Raw genomic sequence first — 11,268 nt, 5'->3', positions numbered from 1 at the left:
ATCCATCCCTCCCTCCATCCATCCATCCATCCATCCATCCATCCATCCATCCATCCATGCATCCATCCATCCATCCATCCACACATCCATCCATCCATCCATCCATCCATGCATCCCTCCCTCCATCCATCTTCTTTACCTGCTTTTTCCTTTATGGGTCATGGGGGACACCTGGACAGGTTATTTATTCCAGTAGTTTCACACCTTTATTGATGCTGATGCAGATTTTCAGCCTTCCAGGACACGTTAAATCCAAGAAAGGGTGAAAAACAAAAACAACTGGACTTCTATTCTTTAGTTGAACGCAATAATCATCAATTTGAGGAAAATATTGTGTGGATTTTGTTTATTTTGTGAATTGTTTTTATGTAGTTTTTGTGACTTTGCAACAAGGACCTTTAAATTATATTTCTTACCATAAATCTTGTTTTTCAGAAACATTCAGATTCTGAGGTTTGGTGGAGTTTTTATCTGGAAAGTTAGCAAAGTAAGGTTTAAATTGACGTTTAGTTATTTATTCCTGCCTTCTGTTGTTTCTGTACAGTTAGACTTTGGGCCCAAAGTTCTGCTGAATAAACAGCCTGAAGAACCGGGTCACTGTAAACCTGATTCTCGGTTTTAGAACTGGTTCGGGTCAGGAGGGTTCCATCTGACCCGGTTCTGACCCTGGCCCTGGTGCAGTTCTTCTCCCGACCTGCGGGGGCGCTGCTCCTCAGAGTCCACCTCATTCTACATCCGGGTCACATCCGGGTCACAGTTCCTTCTCACGTTGGAACCAGCATGGCAGCGACGAGCAGGAGGCGCAGAAAGTCTGATCCGGTTCGGTCCGAAGAGGAGGTTCTGGAGCCGCAGGAGGAAGAGGATGGAGGTGATGAAGAGCTGAGCCTGGAGGAGGTCTTACGGCTCGGAGGGACTCAGGTGAGCTGATCCGGTTCGGTTGGGTTCTACAGAATCCTGGTCATTACGTGGTTCGGCTGCTGGCCGTTTTCATCATCTGGACCGGCAGAACCGGGTCCAGTTCGAACCCGCCCGGTGTTTCCTGCTGAAGTTAAAGATTTCATCTTGTTTTTGAACCTGATAAAAACGGAATAAATAAAACCAGGTGTGAGGCTTTAAAACCTTTATTGTAAAACATGTTGGAAAAAAGGCGAATTTACAGGAAACAAAATTTATAAATAAACAATTTGTCCAGAAGGATTAAATTGTTTTCACCATAACTTAATTCTTCATCTGTTAATAGACCAAATGATTGTTTTGTTGATGACAGAGTGGAGCATCACATCCTGCGCTTAAAGCCCCGCCCCTTTCACAGGTGCTGTGAAACTGCTTTTAGAAAAGGAACCTCTGTTTTTCACCTGATGATGTGATGATTTATATCTTTAATCCTCCTGAAACACTAAACCTCTATTTTTACCCCAAGAAGAAATTCAGATACTAATCTGGAGTTCTTTAAGGTTCTCTGCACAGAACCTTTTAGGCTTCACCTGAAAGTGGGCGGGGCCTTTTGAAGGAGCAGGAAGTGTACAACATCAGAACTGAACCCAGTTTGGGTTCTGAACCGATATCAATGAGAACATCTAATGTCCTTCAAAATGGACTTTCATTTACCTAAATATTTTTATTAAAACAGACTTTTTACCTGATTTGGTTCGGTCCGGCGGGTCCTCAGAACTGTCCTCTGTGTCCGCAGGCGGACTACGTCCTCCTCGCCTGCGTTAGCGACACTAACGAGCTCATCGATGGAGGGAAGAGGGACGCCATCGACGACCTGGAGGAGGGTGAGCTCGAGACCTTCATCACCAAACTGGGGATCCGGGCCTACGCTGAGCACCAGAACATCCCAGACGAGCCTGATGGACCGGAGGACAACGAAACTGTTGAAGAGAAGGGAAACAAAAAGGTCAAAGGTCAGAAGGTGGCAGCAGAGGAAGAACCATCCAGCGCTCAGATTAAAGACAAGAAACAGAAGAAGAAGAAATTGCAACCGGGTCTGATTTCATCTTCAGTCACGGCCAAGCAGAACCAGAACCTGTTTGAGTTCCAGCCCCGGCAGGTTCTGCTCATCAAACCTGGAGGGAAATGGTTCGAGCTGGAATATGCCTCTGAGGGTTCGGCCGAGCCTCAAGATCCAGTTCTGGTGAACCGGTACCAGACTCTGGCCCAGCAGCTGTTTGAGTCCGAGGTGGAGCTGTACAGAACCAAGAAGAACTTGCAGAAAGGAGCCAACTCAGCCTGGATGAAGACCGTGGTGTCCTCTGGCGTGCTGGCCGACAGGATGGCAGCCATGACGGTTCTGATCCAGGACGCTCCGGTCCACTCGTTGGACCACGTGGAGACGCTGGTGACCATGGTGTCGAAGAAGGGCGGGCGCCGGACGGGTCTGATGGCTCTGGACACGCTGCGGGACCTGCTGCTGTCCAACCTGCTGCCAGAGGACAGGAAGCTCCGCCCCTTTGCTCAGCACCCCTTCCACCTACTGGAGGAGCGGGCCGGCGGGAACCGGGATGCACGGGACCGCCGCCTCGTCCTCTGGTACTTTGAGCACCGTCTGAAGCTGCACGTGGCCCGGTTTGTGGCGGCGCTGGACGCCACAGCTCGCGACCTGGTGCCGGCCGCCAAGGCCAAGGCGCTCAGTTGTGCCTACGAGCTGCTGAGCGGCCGACCCGAACAGGAGCGGGCCCTGCTGGTTCAGGTGGTCAACAAGCTGGGAGACCCCGCCTACAAGATGGCCGCCAAGGCGTCCCACCTGCTGGAGGCGCTGCTGCGGCGCCACCCCAACATGAAGGCAGCGGTCTGTGGAGAGGTGGAGCGCCTCGTGTTCCGACCCAACATCAGCGCCAAAGCCCGGTACTATTCTGTCTGCTTCCTGAACCAGGTGGTTCTGAGCCACGACGAGTCCGAGCTCGCCGCCAGGCTCCTCGCGCTCTACTTCTCCTTCTTCCGCACCTGCATCAAAACTGGTGCCGTGGAGTCCAAGATGCTGAGCGCCCTGCTGACAGGCGTGAACCGGGCCTACCCGTACGCTGGCGCCGGAGACCAGAAGGTCAAGGAGCAGCTGGACTCTCTGTTTCGGGTCGTCCATCTGACCCGGTTCAACACGGCTGTGCAGGCGCTGATGCTGCTCTTCCAGGTTCTGGACTCGCAGCAGAGCGTGTCGGACCGGTTCTACGTGGCCCTGTACAGGTAGGAGTTCTGATCCTGATCTGCAGAACCTTCTGTTATTCTGCACTGATAAAAAAGGTTCCTGTTGTTCTGTGCAGGAAGCTTCTGGACCCGGGTCTGTCGGGCTCCTCGAGGCAGAACCTATTCCTGAACCTGCTCTACAAGTCCATGAAGTCCGACGTGGCGCCGAGGCGGGTCAGAGCCTTCATTAAGAGGCTGCTGCAGGTCGGCGCCGAGCAGAACCCCAGCTTCACCTGCGGAGCGCTCTTCCTGGTGTCTGAGGTTCTGAAGGCAAAACCGGGCCTTAAGATTCTGCTGCAGGAGAGCGGGGTGAGGAAACCTGCTCGGGCTGGGTCAGAACCAGGTCTAAAATGGGTCAAGACCAGTTCTGAAACCAAATCGGGAACTGGGGTGAAACTTTATCTGACATTTGTTTGAACCGGGTCAGAACAACTCTAGATTATTCAGTCCAGAAGTAAAGCTGTTTTGTTTGTGGTTCTGTTGGGTTCTGTCAGGTCGGGGAGGATGAGGAGGAGTTTAAAGACCTCTCAGAGGAGAAGAGTGATGAAGATGATGCCGAGGAGAACTTTGTGGATGCTGACAGAACCGGAGACGGGTCGGGTCCACCAAAGGTCAAACCCACAGCATCATGGGTCCATCACCAGAACCTGGAAGGTGTGTGTGGTTCTGATGTCCTTTTGGTTCTTTGAATGGTTTCTGTTGGACCCGACCGACCCGTTTGCAGATCCTGGTGTTCTGAGGTTCTGATGTTTGTGTCTTGCAGGCCGAGGGAGTTCTCAGAACTATGACCCGCTGCACAGAAACCCTCTGTTCTGCGGCGCCGACCACACCTCACTGTGGGAGTTGCACAGGGTGAGAAACGAGCCTCGGTGTTCTGATCCGATCCGGGTTGGTGGGTCTGTATTTGAATGAAACCGGGTCATCTCTGTGTCTCTGCAGCTTGCTCAGAACTTCCACCCATCGGTGGCGCTGTTCGCTAAAACCCTCCTGCAGGTAAAACCAGCCACACCCAACAGAACCTCGGTTCCACTGGTAAACCCAGATCCTGCAGAACCCGGGTAACTGTGGTTCTCCTCCACAGGGAGACTCCATCCAGTACTCTGGAGACCCACTGCAGGACTTCACCCTCATCAGGTTCTTGGACCGCTTTGTCTTCAGGAACCCCAAACAGCTGAAGGGAAAACGTGAGTCATGGACCCGCTGGAGCCTCTGGTACCGGCCCGGTTTCCATGGAAACACCTTCTGTCTTTTGATTGACAGGACTGCGGTTCTGATTGGGTTTCGACTCATTCTGAGGAGAACCTGATGTTTGTTCTGCTTGTTGTTGGTTAGAAAACAGCGATTCTGTGGTGCTGAGACCCAAACAGAGGTTACCTGTGAACTCCTTACCAGGTGAGTCGCTTACTGTGGATCAGAACATCTCCCTGTCTCACTCTGTCCCCGTGTCCTCTCCGGTCTCACTCTGTCCCCATGTCCTCTGACAGTCAACTGTCCAGAGTTTCTGTCCAAAGACGAGAGTCAGATTCCTGTTGAAGAAATCTTCTTCCACCGGTGAGACGCAGACTTCACGTCGGGCTCCTTAGTGAGGAGATGGTTCTGATCCGGTTTTGTCTCCAGCTTCTTTAAGAAACGTCAGCAGGAGAAACAGAGCCAGCGGCCGAGAAGAGACGGCGACAACAAGAGCGTGGAGGACGTGGACGATGACGAGTTTGAGAAACTTCTCGGTAAGTTAAGACTCAAAGATGGAGGCTGAAGAATTATAGGATTATAGGATTCAAACACAGCACACGTGTCCGTGTGGTGATGAGATATTTTGCTAACAAACGGCAGGCGATAATGATTGTGGCCTGAACAAACAAACACTGGTAAAAACATTATCGCCCGCCTTCAGGCGGCGGGTGATAACTGAACTCTGTTTTGTTGGATCCAGATTCTGTTGAAGGAGACTCGTACTTCACAGACGTGGCTGAAGATGGTCTGGATTTCGCAGGGTGAGTTCCTCTGCTGGAACGTTCTTCAACAAAGAAGAGTCTTCCTCTCTGATCATCATCCTCGTCTTCCTCAGGAACGTGAAGGGTAAAACAGGGAAGAAGACTGAAGATGACTCGGACGTAGACGACCTGGACGATGAGGAGGTGTCTCTGGGCAGCATGGATGAGGAAGACTTTGGAGATGAGCTGGAGGAGGAAGGAGGGGCCTTCATAGATCCTGATGAAGATGAAGATGAGGGTAGGAAACATGACTTTGCTGTCTGGTTCTTGTTCTTCCTGCAGTCTGTCTTCTGTCCAAATGGATCCTGATGGTCTGCAGCAGAGCTTCCATCTAAAAACAGAAGAGTTTGTTTTTCCTCTTTAGATCCAGAGCTGGAGGAGGAGGAAGAGGAGGAAGATGAGGCTGTATCTGATGGTCGGTATGAGCTTGGATCCAAACATCTCGATCAGTTGGACCGTGTATCGGTTCTTTAAACATTTTATTTTTTTCTTTAGATTCAGACGAGCAGATGGAAACTCCTCAGACCAAGAAGAAGAAGAGGAAGTCGTCGGAGCAGCTGAGTTTCTCTGGATCTTCAGGTTTGTTTCACATTTTTACATTAATTCATTTTAACCAAACAGAGCAGAACTTCCAGAACTTTGGATTCTTTCAGGTTTTACCAAAGGAAAGAAGCCAAAAAAAGATTCCGCCATGTTTGCTTCTGCTGAGGAGGTGATTCTAGTTTTTATCATTTTATCTTTTTGGAAAAAAAAAAGGAATTAAGGATAAATCTGGACTCCATGTTGGTTCTGTTGTTGAGCAACTTTTAAAATTTGTTCCAGTTTGGCTCTCTGTTGGATGAAAACACCGACTCCAGATTCGACAACATCGGCCTGAACGCCATGGCCAACACGGATAAAGCAGGTAAGATCCAAAACTTGACCTTTGACCCCCGTCAGTGTAGACAGGAAGTGAATGTGAGTTGTTTCTGACCTAAAGTTTACTGTTTTCACTTTTTTTTCTACTATTCTGTATAAATCTGATTTAATAATCAACATTTTAGGAATGTAACTGTTTTCTAACATCTGAAGTATTCAGGAAAAAACGAGACGGTTTGTTTCAGGCAGAAACTTTTTAAAACAATTTCACATGTACATGTTTGAAAATCACCACAGTTTGACTCTTCAGAACCACAGATCAGAGCTCCTGGTTCCTCTGGAGCAGATGCAATGAAACTCTAACGATCCCGGTCCGGTCTGTCCTGCAGGTCCGAAGCAGCTGAAGTGGGAGGCTCAGAGGGACGACTGGATCCACGGCCGCGACGCCAAAACTCTGCGCCGGAGGAAGACCTCCTTCAGCAGGAGGAAGGCGCTCGGCCCAGCCCGGAGGTTCCAGAAGAAGAAGAAGTAGTTCCTAATGTTGGACTCCTTCAGTCCCGTTTGGCTGACCAGGCCTGGTGGTCTTGCTCCCGGATCCCGCAGACCCCGGCCCACTCATTGGAGCGATAATAAACTGGGAGAGAAGCAGAACATCAGCTGCTTCTAGTTATAAACTGTTTATTCTGTATAATTAAAACTATTTCAGTAAAGTGGTCGAGCTTCCACGGGTCTGCTAAAAACAGTTTTCTTACTTTAATCTCCGTTTCAGCTGCAGTTTAAAACATCACAGTTTAGTTTTATGATTCATCCTCTGTTCTGATGAAAACCTGGTCCACCAGCAGGTGGAACAGAGACCGTCTGAGCAGAAGGCTTTAATATGACCAGGATCCATAAAGACCTGCCCTCCCAGGTTCCAGGTTCCAGGTTCCTTCACTTACAGTCAAAACTTTGGTGTGTTCACTGACAGTATTGGTACCGCCCCAAACTGCAGGTTCATCAGAACCTGGTTTTATTCTTCACTCTGGTTCCACTTGGACCCGCAGACCGGGTCTCTGAAAACCGCAAAGCTTATGTCTAGTTCCACCTGGACCACATGGAACTGGGTCTCTCAGAACCAGAGACTGGGTTCTGACAGAAGTTCTACAGCTCAGAACATGTCTGATGGGACTCCAGGATCAGTTTAAATGTTTTATTAAATTCTGGAGTTCTGATCGTGCTCCAGCTGTAATGGACCAACACAGGACCTGGGACCAGTGGAACCACTGGTCTGTTTGCAGCTGAAAACTGATTGTTCTGTTTTATTATGAAAGTTTAATTGTTCTAGCTCTGAGGAACCTGATCCAGATGTTTCAGCAGCTGGTTGGATGTGCAGAAAACGCCATTTTAAAACCTGGTTCTAGTCCAAACTTGGTCCAGAAGGATCTGCTTACCTTCCAGGACTGATGGGAACTTCTTGTTCATGGTGTTCCTGAAATCTGCAGGAGGAAACAAACTGTTAGTTTCAGAAGATGTTCTGATCCAACACAGAGGTGTGTCAGATACCTTGGCTGGTGTTCATCTTCAGGTAGAGGACGTAGGCCCCGAAGACCCCCAGCAGCTCCAGAACCACCACCCCTTTCAGGAGCTTCCTGGCCAGAGGTTCCAGAGGTTTCGGTGACATCTGAAGACCGTCCACACAAGACAAGTAGCTTTAATTGTTTAAATCAGAAGAAATAGTCATACAAATATCAAATAGCTGAATCTGAAACTCCGCACCTCTTTGATAAAATAACCTTTTTTTATTTCAACTGTTGTAATAATCGTTTCAAACTCAGATTTAACTCACCTTCAGATTAAACACCCGGAAGCAGTAAAAAAAATCCCTGAAATGAATAAAAGTCGATCAGAAAAAAAACGTTCTCGAAAGAGACGAGACGAGCTAACAGGCTACATGCTACTTCCGGTGGACGGGGGCTGAGAAGGGACAAAACTGTTGAGATAACGAGATTCTGCTGAAACTCTGCCTCTAGCGGTGAAGAGAGGAAAACAAAAATAAACCTGTATTTAAAATAAAAACAAAACAAACTAGCTAAGTTCCCCGGAACTCTGAGGTCAACAGTCAGTTTAAAACCCAGAAAAGGTTGAAATCGAACCAACTGGACCAGGTTCTGGAGCTGAAGACGTTTCTCATCGCAACAGTTGGGTTGTTTTTATTTTTATTTCTGTATTTTGGTGTAAAATAAATAAATAGTAATTGATGTAAATAAAAACACATTTGTTCTGTGAGTCGCAGTACCGGTCCTACCCGGTTCGGTTCTGTCCAGACCGGAATAGAACCCGGGTCGGGTTCATAGAACATGTTATTATGCATTGTAGGAAGTACCGGATTCAGAGAAACACAATGATTAAGAACCTTAGTGACATGAAAATTAAATTGGTTATTGCAGAAAGATCCAGGAAGCAGAGGACATTAGGCTTTATTTGATTTTTTTGAAACAGTTTAAGTTGTATAACAGGATAGTTTTTGTTTTTGCCGGTTGGTGGCGGTAATGCGCACCTCAAGTCTTTCCAACCGCCAATAAAATACACAAGAAGAAGACGCGTCAGCAGTTTGTTAGCTGTTGGTCGAAGATTTAGGTGTAAATCGCTCATTTTCTTTTTAAAGCACTTAAATTCTTGTTTTGAGATAACTAAAAGTATTGTCAAGCAAGCTGTAGCTCAGTAGTGACTTTACTTCCGGTACAGCGAGCCGCCATGACAGCCTGCAGACGGTGATGTTCCTCCGGTGGGCTGCGGGTTTCATCCGAACCGTCCGAACCAGGAGCGTCTTTGGGACAAACATGCCGAAGGGTCAGTTTTATTACGCTGTCAGGAAGGGATTCAAACCAGGAGTCTACACATCATGGTGAGTCAGCTCCAGAACCAGAACCAGAACCAAGCTGGAAGAACATTTCTGCAGATATTTGAACACTAAATCACAAAAAAAGTTTTTATTCGGTTAATATAATATTTAACTCAGCCGCAGCTCTTAGGAGGGCTTCACGGTTCTTCCTCGGGTGTTCATGCTGATTATTATGGTCTGGTGTGTTATCAGGGATGAGTGCAAAAATCAAGTCGATAAATTTCCAGCTGCATCCTTCAAGAAGTTTGGATCAGAACCAGATGCTTGGGCTTTTGTCAGAGGTGAAGATCCATCTGCAGTTCCAGGTAGCACCAAAGACCAGGTGGTCCAAATACACAGCTGTGAAATGTTACAGTTTACTGACCTGAAGAGAACAAAAACAACAGATTCCACCGAGTCGTTATTTATTAAAGAAAAGCAAAACGTTAAAGCTGGCAGTGAAAAACTGGTTCCAGACCCTGATTGAAGAACCAGCTTTAACAGCATATTTTCTGTAGCCCAAACCATCAGCCCTCCACCAACGTGCTGACAGCTGTGTTTGCAGCAGTGCATTGTGGGTGCATCATCTGTCCTTTGGTCCACGTGTCTGAAGGACATTATTGTCAGGCTGGACGCAGTTTTTCACTCACAGCTTTCTTCCTTTTGGTATTCTGTTTGTAGAATAAAAAGTTTTCTGATGAAATATTTAAATTTTGAGCTCAGACTGATCAGTTAATGCAGATCTTCAGGTTGAAGTTCGGACTTCATGCATTCTTCTGTTTCCCATCAGTGGCTCAGAGCGCCGAGTCAGATGTCTCCCTGCTTCCTAAACGAGGTCCGGAGCCTCTCGAGTACATCCCGCTTGGAAAAAAGAGGTGTCATTCAAATGAGGGGGCGGAGCTTCAGCCTAAACAGAGAAGAAAGTCGTCCCCAGAGAACAGAGATGGGTTCACATACATGGGTGTGTTGGTAGCATTTGTGACTGAACAAACAAACTTTATTCAGAAAAGCTTCATCTGTAACATCTTTGCTCTTTAAACGGCACCATCTGTAAACACTGCTGCTGCTTCCCTCAGGTGATGCTGTGGTGGTGTACACTGACGGCTGCTGCTCAGCTAACGGACGGATCGGAGCGCGAGCTGGGATCGGAGTGTTCTGGGGTCACAACCACACCCTGTGAGTCACAACACGCCTCTGGGTTTATCGGCACGTTTGGTCACATGATCAGCAGCAAAACAAGTGAATTCAACAGTTTGTTGCTGCTTGTTGCTCAGAAATGTTGCAGAGCGGCTGCAGGGACGACAGACCAATCAGAGAGCAGAGATACAGGTAAGCCCCGCCCATCACATGTCAGCAGAAGGTCATGCACAGGTTCAGGAAGTATTTGACTTCTGATGACAAACCAGGCAGCCTGCAGAGCTCTGGAACAGGCCAAAGAGAACAACATCCAGAAACTGGTTGTCTACACAGACAGCATGTTCACCATCAACGGTGAGTCCCGGGAGTTCCACCAGGAGGTTCCACACGGCAGGAAACCCCAACCTTCACCAAAGTTCTGGGTTTGGTTCTGCAGGAGTGACCAGCTGGGTGAAGAACTGGAAGCTGAACGGCTGGAGGCTGAAGTCTGGAGGTCCCGTCATCAACAAAGACGACTTTGTGCAGCTGGATGGACTGAACTCAGAGCTGAGTGTGGTCTGGGTAAATATCAGAGATCTAATGATTTGGTTCTGGTTCGGATCAACAGAATGATTTCTGCTCAGATTCACTTTTTTCTTCATTAACTTGACAAAAGAAGGAACTTAGAACCTGAAAGTGTTTTTTCTGCAGACAGAGGATTTAACAGAACCGTGGTTCCTCCTCGTTCTTTAGATGCACATCCCGGGTCACGCCGGTTACTGCGGTAACGAGGAGGCCGACCAGCTGTCCAGAGAAGGAGCTGCCAAGCCTCTTCACAACGACGAGGGATGAAGAGTTCTGTTTATCGTGTTCTTTACGTTCTCAGCTGCTGCTTGTACTTCTGTTCATGTTTTCATCACAATAAAGTTTAGTTTGTATAAATCAGCCAGTTTCTTCTTATTGATGCTTTTATTTCTGGAGAACAGAAGGAATCAGTCAGAATCTGGGGTTCTGGTTCTCCTGTAATGCTGCCACTAATCCAGTAGGAGGCGCTGCAGGTCTGTTCTGGAGCCCAAACAAAGACTCAGATGGGTTCAGGTTTCTGAGGTTCTAATGCTGACAGATTCATTAAAAAAATCTTATTGATCGAGGAATATTGTTCATCAGTCATTTATTTTCAAAATTTACTGTAAAAGAAACGTGCGGATCAGGACTCTGTGGCCCCAAGGAGACCCTGAACCAGGACTCTGTGGCCCCAAG

At 47.9% G+C, this 11,268-nt stretch overlaps 3 protein-coding genes across 7 annotated transcripts; 2 read left to right on the top strand and 1 right to left on the bottom strand.

Moving 5' to 3' along the window:
- The first annotated feature begins 747 nt into the window (after positions 1–747).
- cebpz (CCAAT enhancer binding protein zeta) lies at positions 748–6,757 on the top strand. The gene is made up of 17 exons (XM_017438290.3): positions 748–918; positions 1,691–3,183; positions 3,261–3,492; positions 3,678–3,837; positions 3,947–4,035; positions 4,123–4,176; positions 4,265–4,367; positions 4,516–4,575; positions 4,668–4,734; positions 4,801–4,907; positions 5,114–5,174; positions 5,249–5,412; positions 5,539–5,589; positions 5,670–5,753; positions 5,828–5,886; positions 5,997–6,078; positions 6,422–6,757. The coding sequence occupies exons 1-17, from the start codon at positions 781–783 to the stop codon at positions 6,562–6,564; spliced, it is 3,147 nt and encodes a 1,048-aa protein (XP_017293779.1). The 5' UTR covers positions 748–780; the 3' UTR covers positions 6,565–6,757.
- LOC108249119 (protein CEBPZOS) lies at positions 6,268–8,008 on the bottom strand. 2 transcript variants are annotated; one of them, XM_017438291.3, is made up of 4 exons: positions 7,858–8,008; positions 7,575–7,692; positions 7,463–7,507; positions 6,268–6,666 (listed from the first exon to the last, which is right to left on the bottom strand). In XM_017438291.3, the coding sequence occupies exons 2-4, from the start codon at positions 7,690–7,692 to the stop codon at positions 6,584–6,586; spliced, it is 246 nt and encodes an 81-aa protein (XP_017293780.1). In that variant the 5' UTR covers positions 7,858–8,008; the 3' UTR covers positions 6,268–6,583. The 2 variants fall into 2 exon arrangements, with proteins under 2 accessions (XP_017293780.1, XP_017293781.1); XM_017438292.3 differs by having other exon boundaries at positions 7,575–7,720; positions 7,858–7,985.
- Positions 8,009–8,106: 98 nt separating this feature from the next.
- Positions 8,107–10,953, top strand: rnaseh1 (ribonuclease H1). 4 transcript variants are annotated; one of them, XM_037981602.1, is made up of 9 exons: positions 8,107–8,209; positions 8,757–8,916; positions 9,106–9,218; positions 9,683–9,853; positions 9,969–10,068; positions 10,167–10,221; positions 10,299–10,383; positions 10,466–10,590; positions 10,762–10,953. In XM_037981602.1, the coding sequence occupies exons 2-9, from the start codon at positions 8,786–8,788 to the stop codon at positions 10,858–10,860; spliced, it is 879 nt and encodes a 292-aa protein (XP_037837530.1). In that variant the 5' UTR covers positions 8,107–8,209; positions 8,757–8,785; the 3' UTR covers positions 10,861–10,953. The 4 variants fall into 4 exon arrangements, with proteins under 4 accessions (XP_037837530.1, XP_024866914.1, XP_017293744.1 ...); XM_025011145.1 differs by lacking the exon at positions 8,107–8,209 and adding an exon at positions 8,607–8,648; XM_025011146.2 differs by lacking the exon at positions 8,107–8,209 and having other exon boundaries at positions 8,581–8,916; positions 10,145–10,221.
- Positions 10,954–11,268: the final 315 nt, after the last annotated feature.

Source organism: Kryptolebias marmoratus, linkage group LG19 (assembly GCF_001649575.2).
Source record: "Kryptolebias marmoratus isolate JLee-2015 linkage group LG19, ASM164957v2, whole genome shotgun sequence".
Classification (NCBI taxonomy): Eukaryota; Metazoa; Chordata; class Actinopteri; order Cyprinodontiformes; family Rivulidae; genus Kryptolebias; species Kryptolebias marmoratus.
The sequence above is the reverse complement of the archived record's forward strand: the minus strand, read 5'-3'. Positions and strand labels throughout refer to the sequence as shown.